The 22,240-nt window shown below is 41.0% G+C and overlaps 1 protein-coding gene across 3 annotated transcripts in view; it reads left to right on the forward strand.

Annotated features, from left to right (window-relative positions):
- The first annotated feature begins 6,451 nt into the window (after positions 1-6,451).
- The window catches only part of TDRD3 (tudor domain containing 3), a 109,684-nt gene continuing 93,895 nt past the window's right edge, over positions 6,452-22,240 (forward strand). For all 3 annotated transcript variants that reach the window (XM_050894777.1, XM_050894794.1, XM_050894786.1), the window contains exon 1: positions 6,452-6,627. In XM_050894777.1, coding sequence (XP_050750734.1) covers positions 6,587-6,627 — 41 coding nt within the window. In that variant the 5' untranslated portion in view covers positions 6,452-6,586. The remainder of the gene's footprint in view (positions 6,628-22,240) is intronic.

The raw sequence follows: 22,240 nt of genomic DNA on the forward strand, positions 1-22,240 counted from the left end.
GGCCCTCGAGGGGCCCTGCCAGTGTCATAATTATAGGAGATTATATTCTGCTGTACTTAGTGATCCATCGTACCCTAGTGATCATTGCAGTGGTTCATCCGCGCTTTCAGATCTCAACTGTCCACATTTTGATAAGCAGCCATGCACAGACCTGGCAACAGCATCATGCTGCCATATATAAATGCCCCCACCCTGACAACCACAGTACCTCCGTAATTGTCTTGACAGCAGTGATGCTGTGTTTGCGACTGACATAATGCCAGCGTGGACTATACCTTCAAGATCACCATGGCCTGCCATGCACTTAGTGATGTGCAGGAGAAAGTGGCGTGTGTTGTCAAACTGAAGGGTTCCAGAAGCGGACAGCCAGATGACAAAGTCAATTTGAGCAGCCTAACAAAGATGTTAGCCTTGGCCTTAGTGGAAGTTATCTCTCCTTGCAACACCACCTTAACTACAGTCTGTAGCTACAGGTGGTGGTATTATGTCCAAGACTTCATAATTCTTAACAATTTCCAGGCTTCAAAATGTGCCTCCTGTTTGTCTCTTTCCTTCATCCTGCTCCTTTCCAAGCCTCTCTCCTTCCTCTCCTCCATTAAAAAATCATTACTTCTGTAATTTTCCCTTCTCTTTACTCTGTGAAAAGTCAATTCCTTCTCCAGTTGCCCTAACAGACGACAGCCGCTTGATTGCCTTGAGACACAACAGGTCAGGCTTGGTCCCTCACCCCCAGCAAACACCTCCCCAGTGTGAAATACTTGTAGTAACCAGCCGTCTTTGCTCTTTGTCTACAATTTAGGGAAGTTCATGATAGAAGAAGGAGAAAGACTCAGTGCTGGCTGCTGTCCTCCCCCTTCAGATAAAACAGAGAAAACATTCACAATATTTTGGTTGAAGTGCAACAATACATGCAGTAAAGCTGATCCTTCTGACTGCAGCCAAATCAGATCAGGACCTGGCCCATCACAGGACACCGAGAGACAGCCACTTTTGTTGAAACCCCAGCACACTCCTAGAAACACAGTGACCAGAAGTGAAGGCCCTTTAACTTCAGTGCCCAGTTACTTTTGGCTACAGATCCAGGATAAGGATCATCTGCTCTTGCACTCAGTAAGAGGACCTGTTACCTTCAGATAATGTAATGAAGAAAGTGTATTCTACAGAAGATGAAATAAAAATTGAGACCAAAGCAGCACTCTTGTCCTTGTGGGGACCTCCCATTGAACCTGGCATTCAGGGTCTCCATCCTGCTGTTGTTGGTTTCAGCACACCAGGTTGGGGTGCATGATGCCACAACTCACAACGAGTGTTAACGGGTTTCTGCTCTTGCCTGTTTCTGGCAGGTGTGGTCAACAGTTTCAGCTCCCCAGTTCTGTGAACCCACTGCAGAACCAAGATGATCGGGGCTGGAGTTGGCAGGAGATCAAGGCAACAAGGATGAATCAAGCCACAGGTGAGAACCTGCAGGGCTGCTGCAAAAACTGGCTTTTGCTGTCTTGCCCTGTGTGCTAGTTCTGTCTGTTCTCTGCCCCACCAGTGCCCTAATGGAGGCGCTCAAGTAGACCAAACATTTTAGGTACTTACAATTACAGAGCATTGTGGAAATAACCTCTTTGTCATAGATTAAGTTGTCCCAGGTCATATGGGCAGCAGTCAAGAAGAACTGTCAAGCAGTCAAGAAGACATCTTTACATGCCTACCATTACCTGGTACTCCAGACGAGGGGCTGCCTCCCTCAGTCACCGGATGACATGGTGTACACATTGTGGATTTTGTGAAGAAATCACAGGATCTAGTTATTCTTTGCTAAAATAAACAATAAGAGCTAGTTGCTGCCTGAATTCAATTTCTGCTCTTAGCCTCTTGCATTTCTAATAAATAAGGCAGATATAAATACAGCATATGCAAGCAAAATGATAGTCATACAGCATTAAATAGTAATACTTTAAACTTTGTTGGTTAATAATCTGAATGTAATAGAAAAACAAGTTGTACTGCATAATTAAATATGGCTTAGAAGCAGAGCACAGCACAGATGAGGGTCCTTACTACTTACCTTGGTCTTAAGTTACATTATGGGACATTGTTGCATACTTGCAGTTAGCATGCCTAAGATGATATATTAAGCAATTTTTCCCCATTTACCCCCTCTACCTTTTTAAATAGCCATGTCATAACTTGAACACATATATTAAAAGGTAAATTTAATAGATCTAAAACTCAATGAAACAATCATATTGATTTAAGATCTTATTTAAACGTGAATAGCTTCATCCATAGCACTTTGAAGATATGAAGTACTAGATACATTTTATTTCTTTGAAGGAGAAGATCAATACAGTTAATTCTTAAGTTTTCCTTGAAAGCTGAAATCCTTTGTAAAAATGTACCAGAGTAAGCTGTTAAGTCTCATGCTCTGTTTTTGGATGATTCAGAATCCTGTTACTATTAAGCCTGTTTCTGCTTAAAACACTGAGAAACCCATCTTCAGAGACAAATCGTGGATAAATGAGTATGTTGCTCATCAGACCTGTTCACACATCGATACAGCAGCAGAACTGTCTTGTTCTCAGGGCCTGGAGCACATCCCCCTTCTAGGACATTAGTTAGCTGAGTCAATGAGTTTAGCTGGCCGAGTTCACGGTCAGTTTTGTTGCCAGTAAGAGCTGTTGTGAAAAGAGGCAAAACCGAGGCCCTGCCTCTCCTTTCCCATGGCAGCTACATTTAAGCAGTGGCCGTACCACCAGCCGCCGCCTGGGCTACATCACAGCCGTGTCATAGCTACGTCTGTGCTCGGGCATGTACCTCCTCCATTCCTGACCTGGCTTCCTGGCTGAGCTCGGACCTGTCTCGTCCCGGTGGCCATGCTGGGTGATCACCGGGCTGTGTCTGACCCCGGCCACTGTCTCTGGCCCTGATCCTGACCTGGACTTGCCGCTCTATATCCTGGCTCCTTATGGTGAGATTACTGCTCCTACCTGCCATGTTGCTGCGCCCCACTCCTGGCTTGCCTTCCCTTGAGATGCAGCCAGCCCTCGCTGCTCTGTGACACTTCTCTGTGTCATTTGTAGAATAACTGGTTGAGGCATTTCTTAAAATTAGCTGATTTACGCATGTAGCATTTTTAAATAGGACTGTCAACCAGTCATGCATGGAGGTGCATTTGTGCAAACCATCACAATGACTAAAAATTACTTTTTTTCTTGGCCATTACTGACATCTTTCAAAGGTACTACGAAAAGTGATTTTGTATCACAAATTATCCTGAAGCTATATATGAAACTTAGCAGTGTTAGCTGTTCCTCACAGACCTTGTTTTTTAACCTCACACTTTTCCATGGCTAACACTTTGAAACAGATGCTTGGAAAGAGAAACTGGAATGAGCCTTTCGACTTCAGTGAAGTGTATCAAACCAGATTATGGTTTGGACAGGAGTCCACGTAAATTCTGTGAACAGTGAGGCACTGATTCATCTTGAGTAATGTGCATTTTTCAGAGAAAGCTATGGAAGCACAGAGCCCCTTACAGGTGTGCTGGAGTCTAGGCTCGGTCCCTGTATAGCCCCAGGTACTCTGATGCTCGTTAGCTTCAGCAATGATGTCGTTTATTCTAAAAGCAATGGATATGGAGATATGCTCTAAGAATGTTTTATCATGAACAGTTGGTACAGAGGGTCTTATCCCTCCAATTTGCGGTTTTCTGACTACCTGGCAGGCATTGTATCACCTTCTGTTTTACAGTGGAGCTAATTATTTACCTCACTGCAGCATAGCTAACAGCACCTAGAAAAAGCAAAGATTGGGCAGTGCCCTCCATGAGCAGAGAAACGTACTAACGGGGACTTCTCATGTACAAAAGGATGTGTGTGTGTATATATATATATATTTCTCAGCTTGTGTATAATGAATTTGTTAGAACAGATGTCTGCAGACCTTTAAGAGGGACAGTGCTGAGTACTACATTTTCTTTATAGATGGTGTTTTGTGCTATGAGGTGCAACAGCTAGCCATATGCTGGCGTAAATTGCTGGTATAATTGCCTTGTGATTTCGATGAAGATTTAAGTAAGCAAAAGCTTCCATGTCTTAAACTAACATGAGGTAATACATAAAGTCCGTAATTCTCATTATCTTCTCCTAGGTCATACTCCATCCCTTACTAATTGGCTCTACAGGCACCCCTTTGCGAGTCACAATAACGTTTACAACCTTTTCTTGATAATCTAATGTGCAGCCAGGTCAGACTCCAAATGCAAGGTGCTTTTATTCCCATTTCTTTTCCATAATAAGTGTCTGAACTGGCACTACACTTCCACTTATCTCTTGGTGCTTTTCCATGTCAGCAGCTGCTACGGTTGTTAAGTGTGCAAGGGTGTGACTTGGCCACTAACATTTCAGCATGACTCTTCTGCTTAACTTTAGGGTATTCCCCAGCACTAATTTAAGAGTTTCTTTGGTACAGACATACAGTTGGTCTATTTCAGGGCTCTTACGTTAGTTCTCCCTGACGTTATTCCTTTGGAAGCTCATATTCACCCGGAGTCTTGTCATGATACGGGACTGCACTGTGCAACCTCTGAAAATCCAAACAAGTGATACCGTTACTCAATCCATGAACTATATGGCTGGCTGGGTTGGCTCAGTTTATTGAACTCTGTGTAGATGGCTCTGGCGATTGCTCTCTTTGAGCTTGCATCAAAAATGCATTATTGCACTTTCCCAATTAATAATGCTCCCTCTGCCAATTTTTCTTTTTTTTAATGACCAGCACGAGGATTAAAACTTCCCTGAGTGTGATGCTCATCATTGTTTTGAGATTTTGCTGGCAGAGATCGCATATGTCAGTCTTCTATTTTAAGTGGAAATTTATTATTTTAGGGCTAGAGTACATTCTTTCTATTAAGACTCCAGATCAGAAAAGCTTTAAGGATATATGTAATGTTAGACAATGCTCAGATTAATCTAAAAAATAAAGTTTTGTTTCCTTCTTCTGTGTCAAGCTTTTTATAATTATTGATTTAAAAAAAAAAAAAGATGTGTACCTTCTTAAAAAACAGCAGCCATGCAGGACACCATACGCACTGGTGACAAAACCTTTGTCCTAGAGTATATAATCTATAGATACAAAAGAGAATACAATGAATGAGCAGCACATAGTAAAAAAAAAAAAAAAAAAAAAAGGCAAATAGCGTTGACCAGCACAGCAGAAATCACAGCTTGTTGTGTGTAAAACTCCAGTGATTTCTACTCCATATAGCAAAGAGAGGTTTTCAGGTGGATCCAAAAAAAGAAAACCAGCAAGCTTTGACTTGAAGATGCTGCACGAAAACTGAAACATCCCAAGGATGAGAATGACCCACGAAGAAAAGTGCATCTTTAATAGACAAACATAGCAGGTAGTTAGGTTCTGAAACCTCAGTGCAGTAAAAAAGAATTAACATTTGGCACCAATGGGTTACAGAAGTAGCTGACGTGACTGACTTACTCATGCAAATTGTCAGTGTCTTCTGGAAGGTAGCTGCCTCACCTGCAGGCAGAAACCCTGAGCGCCAAGGTTTGGGAAGGCATTTTCTTAACTCCTGACCTGCTCACGTTCACCTTCTGGCAGTTTCTCTGAACACTGGAGCACTGAGGAAACCGGAGGACAGCACACCCACCCCGCCCGTTACTGGCACCTGAGGTAACTGCGCACTTACAGAAGCAGTAACGAAATAGTGCTATTCTTTTAAAGTATAATTCCCATTAAAAAGGCAGATCACAAAAATGAATGTTCATGTCAGTGCCCAGCATTTTAGGGCACAGCATTAAAGGGAAAAAAAAAAGGACCTTAAAGAAACACAGGAACAGCCTTTTACATCTTGTCACTCTAAAGGCTAAAAATCCCTCTTCATCCGCAACACCCATTTTGAGGAAATGGAGGAGACTCTTCTCCTACACAATGTTATGAGCAATAATATTTATAGCTGACATGCGTTTAAAAGAAACTCTTCCCGCCGCTACAAGGAGGCAGGCCGCTGACCACCGCCAACGCTCCGGGCGGCAGAGGCCCATCAGAGGCGTACGAAGCCCTCCGCAGCGAGGCCGGGCCGGCCCCGGCCTGAGGGAGCCCGGCGGCCGCAGGCAGGAGGCAGGGCCCGCGCTCCACCGCCTCCCAGCCCCGCGGCACCGGCTCCTCCTCCTCTGCCCTCACTCCTTCCCTTCTCCGCCATGGCGGCAGCGACTTCCAGACAAGCGGCAAGGCGCCCTCCCCCACCGCCGCCTCCATCCCCGTAGCAGCCGGTCGCAGTCTTTGTTCGTCTCTGCCTGCGCCGCCTCCACCCTTTCCTTCCTTCCTTCCTTCTTTCCTTCCTTCCTTCCTTCCCTTCCGCTCCCCTCCGCTCCCCTCCCCTCTCCTCTCTCCCCCTGCCAGAGAGCTGGCCGGGCCGAGCGCCCGGAAAGGGCCGAGGGGCGGGGGAACGAGCGGGCCCCGCGTCCCTCCTCCGAGCGCCGGGGCTCCCCGCAGCGCCCGGCGGCCCCACGCCTGCCCGGCCCCGCCGCCCCGCCCCGGCGGCCCCAAGTTCTGTGGGTGAGAGGCGGCAGGAGGCGCCATGGCCGACAGGGCGAGGGTGGCGCTCTCCGAGTCGGGCTGGTAAGTGGCGGGCGTCCTCGGCTGCACCGCGGCCTTCCCTGCTGCCGGGGCCGGGCCGCCAGGCCTCGCCGAAGCCTGACCGCCACCCCCTGGGGAGCTGGCCACCGGCCACGGCCGGGGGCAGCTACATCTTTGCGGGTAACTCCGAGCAGCGGTGTGGGGTTTGGGGGGGCGGGGGGGGGGGTTTCTCGTGTTTTTGAAGCGTGCAGCGGTGAGGGGACATCTCCGCCCGAGCTCCGGCTTGGAGCCAGTCGCGGTGTCCACGGGAAGGGGGTGCTGCTCCCCCCCCCCCCCCCCCCCCCCCCCCCCCCCCCCCCCCCCCCCCCCCCCCCCCCCCCTCGGTGCGGTTGTGGCCTGTCGCTGGAGCGGCTTGTGCTTGTCGCGGGGAGCCGCTCTCGGCCCCTCTTTGGTGGCCCTGGGGAGAGGGGCGCCCCCGGCCCCGCTCCCGGGGTAAGGCGGCCGCCGGCGGGGCCGTAAGCCTCCCGAGGGGCCTGCGGGGGCCGGTGAGCCTGAGCAGCGGCGGGGTCCGGCGGAGGCTGCGCTGCGGCCTGCCTGCCTGCCTCCCCTTCTCCTGACTGCCTTTCCCCGAGGCCTGCCTCGGCTGGGTGTCGGTGATAGCAAATGCTAGGAGGCCTGGCGCTTGCCGATAGTTTTATTGTTTTTAATTGCACTGTGCTCCCTTTCAGTGAGGAAGATAAGCTGCAAAAAGTGGAGTTAAAGTAGGGTAAATACACACGTGAGGCTTGAACCCAGGTATTTGTGTTTTCTGGTCAGTACTAATTGTTGGGCACACCATATCTGTTTTGGAACACTGTTTTCAGTGAGTTGTGCTTTTCAAATACCTAGTGTAAACTGCATCTCATTTGCTAGCTTAGAGGTGTTTTGGCACCGCTGACTGGAAGTTGATTTTTTTTTTTTAATTGTTCAAAGTAATTCGCTTATTAGTCAACACTTAGTCTTTTTTTCTTAACTACTTACAAGTCTTTTAGCAAAACAAAAGCTCAGTGCTAACTACCAAAACACAAAGCAACTTACTTTGGTTGCAATTGAGAAAAATTGCTCGAATTACAGGAAGCATCGTTATTTCCAATGGCATTTTGGGGATATTTCTATTCTGCTGTTTAATTTAGTGTTTCTCCTGGGCTGTGATTTCATGTATGGCTAAGTTGTAAAAGATTAAAACAGACGTTATACGGTTTAGCATAGAATAGAATATTTGAGTTGGAAGGGACCTACAACGATCATCTAGTCCAACTGCCTGACCACTTCAGGGCTGACCGAAAATTAAAGAATGTTATTAGGGGTATTGTCCAAATGCCTCTTAAACACTGACAGGCTTGGGGCATCGATCACCTCTCTAGGAAGCCTGTTCCAGCATTTGACCACCTTCTCTGTAAAGAAATGCTTCCTAATGTCCAATCTGAACCTCCCTTGGTGCAACTTTGAACCATGCCCACACGTCCTATCACTGGATCCCAGGGAGAAGAGATCAGCACCTCCCTCTCCACTTCCCCTCCTCAGGAAGCTGTAGAGAGCAATGAGGTTGCCCCTCAGCCTCCTTTTCTCTAAACTAGACAAGCCCAAAGTCCTTAGCCGCTCCTCATAGGACATGCCTTCCAGCCCTTCCACCAGCTTTGTTGCCTTCCTCTGGATGCATTCAAGGACCTTAACATTCTTCTTAAATTGTGGGTCTCAGAACTGCACACAGTACTCAATCTGAGGCTGCACCAACGCTAAATGCAGTGGGATAATCACCTCTTTTGACCAGCTGGTTATACTGTGTTTGATAACCTAGCTTTTACAGCGTTTACCTAGCTTTTACAGTATTACTTCGTGATAATACTAACCAAATTGAAAAAATTAGTGTCTTTAGATCTGCTTCTTGGATAAGCATATCATATGTTTCAAAAATACTATTCTAAGCGGTTCTAGAGTGCACAATCCTGTGATTCCTGGCTATCAGTGAACTGAAAAAATTATAACTATGCTAATTTTCATAACATCAGCTTATTTAAAGGGAACTTTTGACTGTAACTGGAAACTCACCCCCCTCCTCTTCCATACTTATTCCTCTCCAAAAAGGAGAAAGCTTTCCATAAAAGTAGTTTTTATTTTCATAGTTTTCTTTTCTTGCTTTCTATTGTATATTCAACATTTTATCACTCAGTTTTAAGTCCTTAGTTGTTTTACTACTTTGTTAGTTGAATGACTGCCATTGTTAAATGGCTTTCAGGTTTTGGCAGTACAAATATGAGGCACCTCTGAAATGATCTGTTATTCCACAGTGTTTGGCGCTCTCCTTGGGGGCATATACTCTTGAATGGCTATAAATACTTGTTATTCTTGCAATACTGCAGGGTGTGAGCCAAAGACAGAGACTGAAGGATGATCGGGCAAGTAGTGGGCTGATTATCAGGTCCACTGGAATTATGCCTTGACCTAGTTGCATTGGGAAGGGTAGTATGAAGGAGGGGGAAATGAATGCATATACTTTCAAGGAATGTGAGGTGGAGTGGAAAAAGGTAATGCTTCAGAAATCTTGTTTAGCTAAGTGTTCATGCACTTTTAAAAAAATAATAACCTAGACATCCATGCTTTTAATGGTTTTGCTGTTGCTGTTATGCTTATGACTTTTCTCATATTATTAGTAGATCTTCAAGTTATTGAACACATGTATGAGTACGCCTTCATGGTATTTAATGTAGTATATTTCTGACTACACTTGACTACACTGGTGGTTAAATCATGTTCTGTACCAAATTGGTTGCCACTGTTGCCGTCACCTCGTGTCAGAATGGTGTGTTTTCTAGTACAAAAATGAAGCTGAGTTTATACGTTAAAATATTTCCCCACTTAAACTGCAGAAGCACCACTTGGCGTTTCAACCCAAGTAAGAACCTGTTGTTCTTCCATAGTTGCCAATCTGCTAGTTTGTAAGATACTGCCTGTACTGACTGGATTTTGCTATAGCTTTCTTAAATCTTTAAAGGTAACAAGAGCTAATACAGACACTTGTTTATGTGATTGTCTGCAATTAATTTTTATTTTTTGTGATTCTGAATACAAAATTTTTCAAGTAAAGCAGTAACATGGTGTAGTTAATATAGTATAGTAGTAATATATATTTTTTTCAACTAGGTGTTGTAAGAGAGTCATCCATTGTAAAATTGCCTGAAAATTTGTAATGTTTGCCTTTTAAGCTTGTTTCAGTAGATCAACTATGTTTTTATCAGTTTTTGAGAGATGAAGTAGCCCTACCTAGTAAATGTAACAGTGGTAGCTAAAGCTGAGAATCTTTTTTTTTTTTTTTTTTGGTGGTGGTGTTTCATGAAAATGGGTAAAAGACCCCTGTAGTTTGTGTGCAGAATTGTAGTTTTTCTGAAGAGATGTCCTTGCAGCTGTCTTTAAAAGTATACATTTTTTGAGGCTACTTCTTTTCATTATGCACTACGCTGTACCTTGGAATGAGATAATGGCTTGGACTTCAGAGATGAGAAAAGGTGTGTTTCTATTACTTTGCAGTGAAAAAGATATTCTGTCTTGGAATAGAAGTTCTGTGTTAACCTTTTATTTAATTACCAGGCACTTATGGGGAGGAAGGCTAAGGGGCAGAGAGAATTACCTTTTTGTGTTGTTATAGTTACATTCATGAATTTTGGAACTGATCTTCCAGTGTTTCCATTAAAATATAGACCTTAATGGAACCTGAGTTATTGAATCCAGTTTTCTTACTAGAAGTGAAGTCCAGAAGGACTGGAGAATACATCCTCCTTATGTGAACAGTGAATTGCAGAACACTTCTCACTGGCTTGCAACAGAATTTTTTATTTGTTTTTTTTGAATTCTCCCAGGTGGCATTTCACAAGAGAATATGACAAGCCAGGACCTCTTCAGTGTCCTAGATCTTTGCAGAACTTGGGAATTTATTACATGGAAATGCATATACGTTGTCGAAAATGAACAATATGCCATGTCCTACAGCAGGTTTAGCCTGTGGTCCCACAGATGTTGGGTCTGGTGACTGATTGATCTCTGAATGTGGGAAAGCAAGGCACGCAAACGGATAACTAAAGAATTTCTTAGTCCAACTAAATGTACATGTGAGTTTCTTGTCAAGTAGTACAGACTTTTTAATTGCGGTGTGTGATGCCATAAAAATTAGTAAGTCTATGGCAAAAATATATAGTCTTGTAAAACTTCACATATTTTGAAGATTATGTAAACAGTGTTCTGACTATGAAAAGTTATTCCCAGAGATGAAGAGGAATTAGAATTGTACTGGTTGCTTGGAAACAGAAGAATAGTGCTTAGTAATCCATGAGAAAACCCTTATATCAATGTAATTTTGGTTTTATATACTTTGTAAGTGAAAACTATATGGTTGGTGTATACCAAACTATTTTAAACTGAATTTTAGGTATTTCAGCAAATAATGTGCTGCATACTGGATAACTTTAGAGTTAAGACTGGTCTGTTCAAACTTGTTCTTTGTAGGACTGATCATGTGATGCGATCCAAGCTCTAAAGCAAAAGGAGGTGCATACCTGGAAACGCAGGGAAGTGCTCACAGGGGTGATTCTAACACCTCTTTCTAAGAGCGCAGCAGGAATTTGGCCAGGTAGTCAGTTCCAGGATCCTGCAAGGTGATCTGCTTTTGCTACAGGTTCTTTTGCTGTTCCACTGAAATGTCTGTGGAAAGCTCAGCTGAAATTGGTCCCTGCATATGGAGCAAGCCCAGGCTGGATACAAGGTGTTCCTTAGACACAGGGATAACACAGTGATTCACAGGAGAGATGCATCTGTTTTGAGGTTCTTCACACTCCTTTTTTGATGTGCATCCTTTTGTGAAGTTTGGTTGGTACTATGAAATCTCGAAGCGCTGGTACAAAACAAAATGCCGCATCATTGCATTTTTTGTTTGTTCAGGTATGTCCCTTACTGGCTGGTCTGATCGGTTTGCACTCTTGCTGGATCATCAATAATGGGTAGATAGAATCTGAATTCTTTGTCATTTTCACTCTGGAGGAGTAGAAAAGGTCCAGCGTTTTACCTCCTGTTAAGGGAAACAAGCCCAAAAAACTAATACAGATATCTCTTTTTTTTTTTTTTTTTTTTTTTTTTTTTTTTTTTTAAAGAAGATGCTAGGTGGTAAAAAATAATTGTTATTGGATGGAATTGTCCCAACTTTTACAAGGAACAGATTTAGGGCTATAATTAACAGTTAAAAAGGTACAAAGAAGGATAGCTAAAATAAGGAGATGGAAGGAGGTAGGGGACTAACGTGTTTGAAATCCCTCAATTTGCAGAAGAGAAAACTGAAGGGGGAGAACTTAGTGAGGTTTATGTAATCTGCAGGCAGTATGTAAGATGAAAGTAGAACTCTTACTCACCAAATCCTGCAAGATTATTGCTCACTGAATGCTGCAACACTAGAATTAGAGAGCATTTACCAGAGCTAGTAGCAGACTGGTTTGAAAATCGATTAAATATTTGACCAAGGACCTCAACCAAATCCTTATTAGCCGAGGATAAAAGGTTATCCTGTGGATTAGTACAGTTGGTTAAAAGATGAGAAACTAGGTAAATCAATGATTGCTTCACGATGGAAAAACATACCAGTAGATTTCTGCTGGGATCTAGGGGTTCATCATATTAAAAAATAGTCTTAAGGAATGATAGTGTTGTGGCACCATAGCAGTTTGTTGATATATGAGGATTGGTAAAATCTAAACTGATTGGGTAGTTGCAGCAAAATCTTATACCATTGCCCAGTGCTTTCACATACAAATGTAGTTCAGTTTTGGTGAACGTGAAATGATGCTCATGCAGGGGAAAATAATGCAAACTTATCTACACAGTGAAGAGCTCTAAATTTGCTGATGTTACTTACTCAGAGAAGGGCAGTGGTTGGAAAGCTGTTGGGAAGTGTTCACTAAGAATAAAATAATTGTTAGGTCATTAAGTATATCAATAGTGTGTCCAAATCAGTAACAGTGTGCGTTGGTGTAATCACCCCGGCACAGCAAAAGTTTCATAGACAGTGAAAAAGTGGATGAGAGGTGTGGAACATCCTATGTGCTGGGAAGATGAAGATCTTTAGTCTGGAAAACAGAACAATAAGAGGAGAGGTGACAGAGGTCTATAAAATCTGTAGATCATGCAGAAATGATGACTAAAAAGCAAGAGTAGCTATTTTTTTTAAGACAAGAATTAGGCCACCCAGTGAATTAAACCTGCTACCTGATGAAAACTACAGTAGCTTTTCAAGCAATGTGTAATTAAATTGTGGAACTTAATTGCCACATGATATTGTGGAGCAGAAAAATATAAGTGGGTTAAAATTGTAATTAGGCAAAGTCAGGTAGAGATAGATGCACTGAATACTGAATTTTACAGTGGAGTTGGACTACCAGCTCTAAAATGGGTGAAAGCTAGGAATTATTCCAGACACTTCTAGATATTTGCTGTGTTTTACGTTCTTTACCTGAATTATCTGCTTCTGGCCACCCTTGAAAAAAGGGAACTGTGTTAGAAAGACCTAGACTGCATAAGTAAAAGCACCATTTATGTTCTTATTTTTACATTGTTAAGTAATGTCTTCACCCTGTAGGTCTGCTGAAGAAAGGATTTTCTCCTCTTGATTGGAGGTGGGGGGAGACAGAGTGTGAATTTGGAGAGAAATGAACAGGACTGTTGGAAACGGGACAGAGAGAAAAGACAAAGCAAGTGTGACAGTCTTCTGTGCATTCAGTCTCATCTGTGATTTCCACTGCCTTACTGCAACTCAGCCTCCAGGTTTTCATTAGTTGCTGGGAGAGACTCTCGTTCTCTCATCTTGTTATGCCAGTTCTCAAATCGATTTATGCATCGTCTTTGGGGACACAGACTTCACCTGCTAGTTTCTCTGAATAATCTGCTAGTAATCTGAAGCACTGGTATAAGATGTCCTTGATTTATAGAATTGTTGCAACTTAAAGTGAAGATGGTGCTACTGTGAACCCTTAGAAAAAAGACAAAAAAAAAGAAGAAAAAAAGCTTAGTCTACTTGCAACACCTCTACAGCTGGAAGTCCTTTAAATTGTTACAGACCTTTTTTTAACACCCACCTTTTCAGTGGCCTTACTTTTCCAGATATAGTGTGCCTCGGGTTGAGTCTCTCCAATCAGTGAGTTCTGTAGGAGTGTGTAGGCTTTCCATAGCTAGTCTCCTTTTTAGAGTCCTTGGAGATTTCAAATATATTGAGTCTTGTTTCAGAAGTTGTTTCCTTAGCCTTATAATTCATAGGCTTTGCAGTCTTTTTGAGATGCAAATACTTTATTAGGACAAGTGTCACTTAATGTGTTTGACTCAATGACATAGTAGTTTCCTTCTTTCTGCCTCTTTTTGTCCCTATGGTCTTTGACTGACCTCCTGTTGAGCAGTGCACATTATCTCTGAGATGGCAATGTCTGCTGAGTTTCATAATATTTTCTGTCAATTTGTCTGTTGGTAAACTAGTTGATGTCATCACCTAAATAAGATGACTGGGTGGAGCTTATTACACAATTGTGATTCACTGTTTTGGGCTGATTTACCTCTTCCCTCCCACAAATTTTGCTTCTGTATGTACTGTAAGTGGAGCATGTAAAAAGGTGATTTTGGTAGGGATTTGAGAGAAGGACTTGGGCAGGATGGAATAGCAGCATGCTTGATTATTATTTGCCTTTTCCAACAAACCCAAATGAACTTCCCGATGGATGAGTGAGTTAATAACAGCAGCAGTGTGTTTAGGAAGTCTACATTTTCCTGATGGTCAGTATCTCTTGCAATTTAAGCAAAAGTAAAAGTAGGTGTGTTTTAAACTTGTGTGTTCCTGGAGATTTAAATTATTAGTCAGAAAGCCTGTACCTTCTAGAAAGCGGAAATTTGAGGCGTTTGGAGTAGATGTTGGGTATAGATGAACCAGGTCTCAGGAGAAAGCCCTTTGCAAAGATTTTGCATTCTGAAATCATGTTATGGGACTCTTGAGAGAGATTGTTTTTTCTCTATTCAGTCTCTGTGTACTTACACTCCCCAGACCCTGAATCCCTGAGCAACAAGCTGGTGGGAGGGTAGCTGGCGATTTTGGAGTGAGGTGCTGTTGTCTTTCATACTGATAACAAACTGATAGTAAGTTTTTATATGTGCATATTTTACATAAGTGTTACTGCTGGATAAAGTACAACTTAATGTAAATAATACATGTAGGAGTATGTAGAAGTATGAAGCTGCCCTGAAACTTAACTTAGATAGAATTATGCTTAGAAACATTGGATTTTAAATATCCTATGCATTGGTTAATTTTTTTATAGATTGCTTATTCTGTGATAGTCATAACAATATAATTAAAATAAATTTAAGACTGATTCTCCAAGCTGCGAATATTGTTCATATTTTTAGGAGTAGTACATTTTCTACTTCTTTAGAGCAAAAGAAGGATATTTAATTCCAATAAAAATAATTCTAATACAGCTGACATAAAGAAGGAAAGGCTCTCTGGGGGTTTAATGGTATCTGAATGTTTCTAATCACATTTTACGTACTTGATGTAATGCATAGTTGTGAGGTGTCAGAATTTAGGAAGATGGACAGCTCTAGGACTGACGTACAACCTTTGAGAAAGCTGCTTCACACATTTAAGGAAAAAGAAAATTACTAGTTTAAATAATCTTTGTAACACTGGTAAGTAATTGAAGCACAATGGGCATTCTTGCATTGGCATCATTTTGAGCCCTTCACTTTGAGAAATGTAGCATCGGTATTAGAAATGGGAGTGATGGCATTAACTGACAGCAAGAGAAGACTTACTCTGAGTTAGAGAACAGACTGCTGAAATTGCTTCTTTGACAGAGCGCTCTGTCTAGGGAGCCTGGTCAAGACTGGCTTTTTCTGTCCTGTTGTTTGTCTGGTAGTGCTCCAGGAATGGCTAGGAGCTTCTTGTGCTGTGTCATGTCTGAAAAAGAGCTGTTGAGGAAGGCCAGAGGAGAAAAAGCTATGTGTGTTCAGACAGCTTCAAGATACTCTCACTGGCGTGGCAGCTGTGTCTTTGGCATGGCCCCAGCCTTAAGAATATTTGTGTTTGGTTTAACGCTTTAGGGTGGCTGCCAGTGTTTTCCTGGGGAAATCTGAGTGAGAAACAGTCTTAACAGCTTGTATCTGAGCAAAAAAAATAATTAATTTCATTAGACAAAGAAAGAAAACCCTTCTCATTGTGATGACTTTTGTGTGTCGAATGGCTGTGGCCTGTTGTGAATCATGGAGTAGCAAATCTTCTCAAGGAGCAAAGCACGCAAGAGCTCTTGTCCAGTGCTTTCTGACTGCAGGGGCTGTTGCTAGCATCTGCTATATTACAGCAGCGCCACTTACTGAAAGCTTATCTTATCAAAGTTTGGAGTTAGTGAGGTTATCTTGAGCACATCTCTGTGTGTTACCTGGGAAAGTTTGACACTTTTGCATCGCAGCTATTACTGCTGGGTAACAGTGTGTATACTTATCACTAAATCTCTTCTGTTAAGTAGTTGTAGAGACTCATGTTAACATTTTTTTGCAATTTGCTGAAGTTTCACTCTGTTACATTCTTTTACTGTTGTAAAATACAGTGTGTTGTTACCTCAATATTTAAATACTTAAATAGATGTAAATCAGGATATACCATTAAAACATGAGCTAAAACTGTATGCTATCCAGGACCCTTACCAAGTGCATTAGTAACATTATTTTCCCATTTTATGAAGATATGAAATCACTTATTTAGCTGATGGCAGTATACTGAATGGGGAAAATACAACTTTAAACAGCTAGATCATCTTGTTATGTAGTGTTGCTTGATAGAATGATAGAAATAAAAAAATACCATTTATTATGGAAGCACGTTTACACTTCTTTCTTTTGGCTGATGTTACCATAATTACTGTTAGGGTCATTGTACAGTGGGAGTGGGAGAGACTTTAAAAGACATCAGGGCAGTTAAGTTTACTGGGAGGTTCCAAGTACATACTTCTTTTAATTGTTGAATTGTGATCCTGTATCCAAGACAGTTTTAAATACAAAGTTAAGTATGTAACAATTTTTAGTGGTGGGTTTTGGTTTTTTTTTTTTGATGGCTGATGATGTCTCTCACTGTCAAATTGGCCTGAAACTTTTTTTGCATACATTTCAGAATTTCCTTTTGAAGGATTGGCTAAACTGGAGAAAATCCCTGTGGAATGAGCAAATGAGGAAACAAGAACTTGGAGTGTTTTTTATGCTTGAGGTGTTGAGTTTTGTTAATCCACCAAGTTTTCGACATTGATAGATAGCTATTACAGAAATTCATGATTGATACTCGTTATGATCTTGGACACTTAGGCAAAAAGATTCTCTGCATGTTTTTTGAGATGGAAAAGGATTTCCTTGGACCTGGGTAAACCCTGCTAAGGGTTTACCAGCTTGTAATTTTCTCTAAGTTTGGGAATCGGGAAGAGAAGGGAAGAGGAAACGTCTTTCTAATCATTTCATTACTCACTGTCTCTTCTGTTTTCTTAGTTTACATTTCAGTTCCTAACCTAACCATGTTGCTGTATAGTAATAACATGAAGAAATGGAAGAAGCTTAATTTAGTCTAGAACAGTAATTGCTGTTATGTTCTAGCTATGATCATGTTTTTCTTCATGCTTTTGCAGTAGAGAGATGAAATTAGTGCTTTATAACTGCAGAATTCCACTCTTAAATGTTTTCCAGTTTCTTCTTTAGGTTTGAGTTTGTAATTTTATTTTTTTGTTCTGTGCAGAATAATTACTGTGTTCCATTGTTGTTTGATTCTTAAATTAATAACAGTTTTATCTTCCAGTAAGAGTTAATAATAACTGACTTTCCCCCTCCCCCCAGTTATTGGTTGACCAGAAAAAAGTAATTTTCTGTCAGATGAAATGTTTCTGTGACCGCCTTAGGAAGGAGAGGAAGTGAAAGCTTGAGTTAGAGCATCATTCAAAAAAGCAGGGAGAATAAAGACCGTATGTTGCTCTTCTGTTTCACATCTGCTGGCTGGGAGGTTAGATGAATCTCTTGAGTGTTAGAGCCGTTAGTTTAAATCCTTCCTCTTCCTGAGCCTGCAATGCTAAAATACTAAATTGAAAATACTAATTAAACCAGAGAATATGAAAATAAAGCCTAGTAGTGAAGGAACTACTTAAACACCTGATTTTTATCTGTTATTTCAAAGAATGTTTAAGTAAACCATATGTAAGGGAACATCATTTGGTGTCTTATGTTTCTTTTTTGTCCTTTGTTTATAGCAGTGGCAGTGAAGTGCAATGCAGGTTTTCTCTTGTGCAAACTGGTCTTTTAAGTCTTACGAACTTTGAAAAAGTGTTTGCTCTTGTAAAACTTTGCTGCTATAGCTACAAGCATTTTAATAAAAAATAGTACCTGTTAGGAAAAGTATGCTCGTGGTTGCATGTTCAAACTGCATGTATGGATACCTGACTTGGTTTTGCAGTAGTTTGGCTGATAACCTTTGTATTTTTTACAGACCTATACTTGTCTGTAGGTCAGTGGTTGAATGAGACTTCTGTAGCTCATGTGCAGCTGATGAACTGCAACTTGGAAATAATTCTTGGAAGCCCTTTAACAGATGCAGTAGTATTTTTCACTTTTAGAAATACATGACTCTGTAGCTGTAGAGCTTTTTCAAATAATTAATTGTAAACACGTCTTAGGTTTAGTGTGTTGTCTTTTACATTGCATGAGTATGCATGCCTTTACATTTCTTATTTTGAGTGATTTTTTTTTTTTTGTAAATGTACTATTAATCTAGTTCTAAAGATCTGTAGAAGTGGCTATTTTTAGCATAAAGTAGAATAAAAGGAAACCTTCCACTTCTGCAGGGTTGAAAATAACTTGTCCCTATGCAGAAAAATTTGCTATGCTGAGTTAAAATTATGCAATCATAGTAATAGGAATGTGTGTATTTAGTATTGATGACCACAGCTGTAAAAGAAATTATTTTCTGCTTGGTATTTTCAGATATAACTTATACTGCTTTGTTTTGATAATGAGTACTCATCTTTCATCCTTGTCTTGAGCAGGTTGTAACTTATTTTTTTGTTTGTTTTTGTCAGTTTTGATATGTACAAGGGAGGGATGTGCATGGGGTGTCTTCAAAAGTTATGGTTTTTTTTAGTTAGAGCACTAGAACCAATTTTGTAAGAACAGTACCCACAACAGCAGCGATTCTTGGGGACTTTGCATTGGTGATAAAATTCTGGTTTAAATTTTTCAAATAAAACTGAAGGCATTTGCTTGGCATCTTGCTTTGTGAGTCAGTAGACACTGGGGATGTTAAGCTTCTGTTATTTCCGAAATTAATACGAAGCATCTTGAAGCAGTAGCAGTCCAGGTCTTTGACACTGATATGGAAGACATGCTTTAATAACAAAATACCAATTAATAATGTTTCCAAGTTTCATTTTATAGTTTTATGGTTCAGTACTGTTTCTGTGTGGTAATAAAGTGAGATTTTTACAGCTTGAATTGAGAAATATTAATAGTGTCCTTCATGAGTACAGCTGATAAGCTAAATTAGGTGATCAAAAATGATCAAAATTGTACTTGATCTACTAAAAATATAGCCTTTTGTTACTTACGTATGAATATTGTATGTTACGTATTCTAGTCTCAATAAGCCAACTCTTATGTATCCTTACTGGAAAAAATGCACAAAATGTTCCTTAGAGAAAGCGTTTTTGGGAATTACTTCTTATAAAGATGCTAGGTTTTGCTTTGTTTTGAGATACTCAAAATATCATTTAAAAAAAAAAGTTAGCTTGGACAACCTCTGGAGACGCTATCCTGGTCCCATTCTTTGCTAAAAGCAGGGCTAACTCTGAAGGGGAGTAATTGCATCTCTTGATTTGCTGGCTACAGTCTTGCTAATGCAGCCCAATATGTCGTTAGTCTTTACCGCTCTACGGGCACACTAGTTTGTGTTCAAATCGTTCTTCACCATCAATGCACACAGCCACTTTCCAGCCTCAGTGGTTGCAAGGGTGCTTATCTTTGAGCTCTGTGATGTTGCTTTTGGCCAAGGAACTGTTACGGTGGTGCTTCTTACATAGTTCAGTTTTTACTAGCATGTCATCCCCTGCACCCTCCCTCCCAAAAAGAAAAAATGAAAATCAGCTCTGTTACATTTTTCTTGATGAAAAGTTGTGCATCTCTTTTAAACTGTAAAGTGGTTATGTTAATACAATTTTGACATGCTTATGCTGGCACGAGCTATGCTGATGTGTAGTGAAAAAACTCTAATGTACTACTTGATTATAGAAAATGTGATATATAGACAGTAAGTACTTGAGAACCATTACTAGAACGCCTTTTTTGGTTTGGCAGCTACTTAAACTTCTGATTTCTCAAATTTGTGAACTGGAGACTAACAAGAAAGATGAAAAATCTCTTCATTTTATGCAGAAGTGGTATTTTGAGTTAACTTTGCTACAGATCCAAGAAACTTGAATCGTTCTGTTCCCAATGCACATCTTTCCTTGCTCAGTCTCTACAGTGGATGATCTTGCGCTGTCCTTTGCTGTGTCGATCAAAGTTTCTGTCCCAGTACTGTCTCTAATCAAGTCCAATAACTGATGTCTGTAGAAAAGCCTGAGAGTGTGACAAATATGCAGAGATGATGTCTCAGAATGTTTCCCCAGCTTTTAACTATTGTTTTTTTCAGCAATTTCCTCAGCTGGATGTTTCCTTTCTATTAAATAGACTTTTGATGAATTTCTTCTGCATGGATCTGTGCAGTTGTTTTTTGAACCTATGTAAAATTTTAGCAGCTACAGAATAGTGAATAACAACTTTGTATGCTGTATGAAGCACCCTTTTCCTAAGTTTGCTGAATTTCCCACTTGCTAATTTAGAGATAGTGAATAACCAATCCCTTTTTATCTCTTTAATGTCACTTGCAACCATATAGATACGTTAAATCCCTTCTTCAGTCTTTTTCATGGTGAAGAAGCCTATTCTGTGTAGTTAATCTTCAGAAGAAAGGTGTTCTGTATGTTTGATCCGCTTTGTTACTGTCAAATAAAGAAGGGCAGACAGAAGACAGAGGATCCTGAAAGGAGGGAGAGTTTAGGAAAAGAAGTGATCTGACGAGGACAAGGAGAAACAGGAAAATGAAGGGAGAGACCTTATAGATACGTATCATTCAATCTTTGTCATTATGGAGGAAAGTACCAAATGACTGAGAAAATGTGACGTGATGCAGATGTGGTATTATGCAATCCCCTACCCCCCAAAAAAAGTTAATTAACAGCTTATTAAGCTAAAAATAATGTATGATAAATTACATGCAAGTTTCAAAATTGCAAGTGTGTGGCCTTCGGGTGGTGCCTTTTAGCCTGTCATGTACTTAGGAGTTTTGATGGAAGAGTGAGTGTAAGAGTGTGAACAGTCATTTGCCGTTGCAAGAGGTAGGGCTTGGCTTGCACAGGCTTCTGTGAGACTTGGTGACTGGATGTGGGTATGTTCCTGTGTCGTTAAACATGCAGAATGAAAAAGGTTTAGCTTTATCATGCCATCTCTGTGAAGATGATATACCTAATTTACTACTTGGCAAATGAAGAGTGTCATCAGTTACTACTCAGCTGAGAGGTGGTTATTTCTTGAGTTGTCTTATCTCAGCTGGTTCTTGCTTGTCTGCCTGCATCCATTGGAGTTTTGACCCCATCATGTACTGTGAATTACATTTTTCTACGGAATGCAGATGTATATTTCACTGTACTTTTTAGCTTAATATTATTTCCTAAATGTTGTGACACACACTTGATTTCACTGTTTCTTAGTTGGAATATTAGGGCATAACCGTTAAGTAACTTGCATTAAAGAAAGCGGTCTGGTTTTGAGTCATAGCATCGTATGATTATTTGACTCTTGATGAAACGAAAACCAAGCTGAAAATAAGCTTTTGAGAGCTATGGAAATCTGAAAGTGTAGCTGTCTTCAAGCTTGTGCCCTCCGCTCCTAAAACTAAACTCATTATTGTAAACTTTCCCCTTTGACTCCCATGACTGCCTGCTGCAGTGCCCTTGGTGCTCTCTAGCGCCTGTGTACTATCATGCCTTCATTTCCTTCTTGTGGTCTGTCCTATTCCAGAACACATTTGGCTTCCTCTCACGTCCCTCTCCATTTGGCAAGCACCAGCATGTGTTATGGCTGGTTTGGAGCTAGGCGAGTGCTTCAATTGACCAGTTGATTGCTGCTGCTCGAAATGGATGAGAGCCAAGTTCTGTTTCCCTTTCCCACAATGCAACTGCTAATTTGTATGTCTTGTTTCTAGCCGGCAGCCAATTTCTGTGAAACTTAGGGGAACTCAGCATCTTTGAGACCTCTGTTTCTCTGTCAAATTTGGCTGAAGTTGGCCTGCGTGATTAGAATTAGTCGGTGTGACAGGGCTGCTGGACAGACTGCATAATATATAATCATTGTTTTCTAAGGGTAATTGAATTCAGCTGCATTTTAAAAACTTTTGGATTTGTTCACTAAAACAAAAATGAAGAAACTGGACTTCATGTGAAATGGCTTATCTATTTAATCTGTGAAGTCTTTGCTTTTTCCC

This window comes from Gymnogyps californianus, chromosome 1 (assembly GCF_018139145.2).
Source record: "Gymnogyps californianus isolate 813 chromosome 1, ASM1813914v2, whole genome shotgun sequence".
In the NCBI taxonomy this organism is placed as follows: domain Eukaryota; kingdom Metazoa; phylum Chordata; class Aves; order Accipitriformes; family Cathartidae; genus Gymnogyps; species Gymnogyps californianus.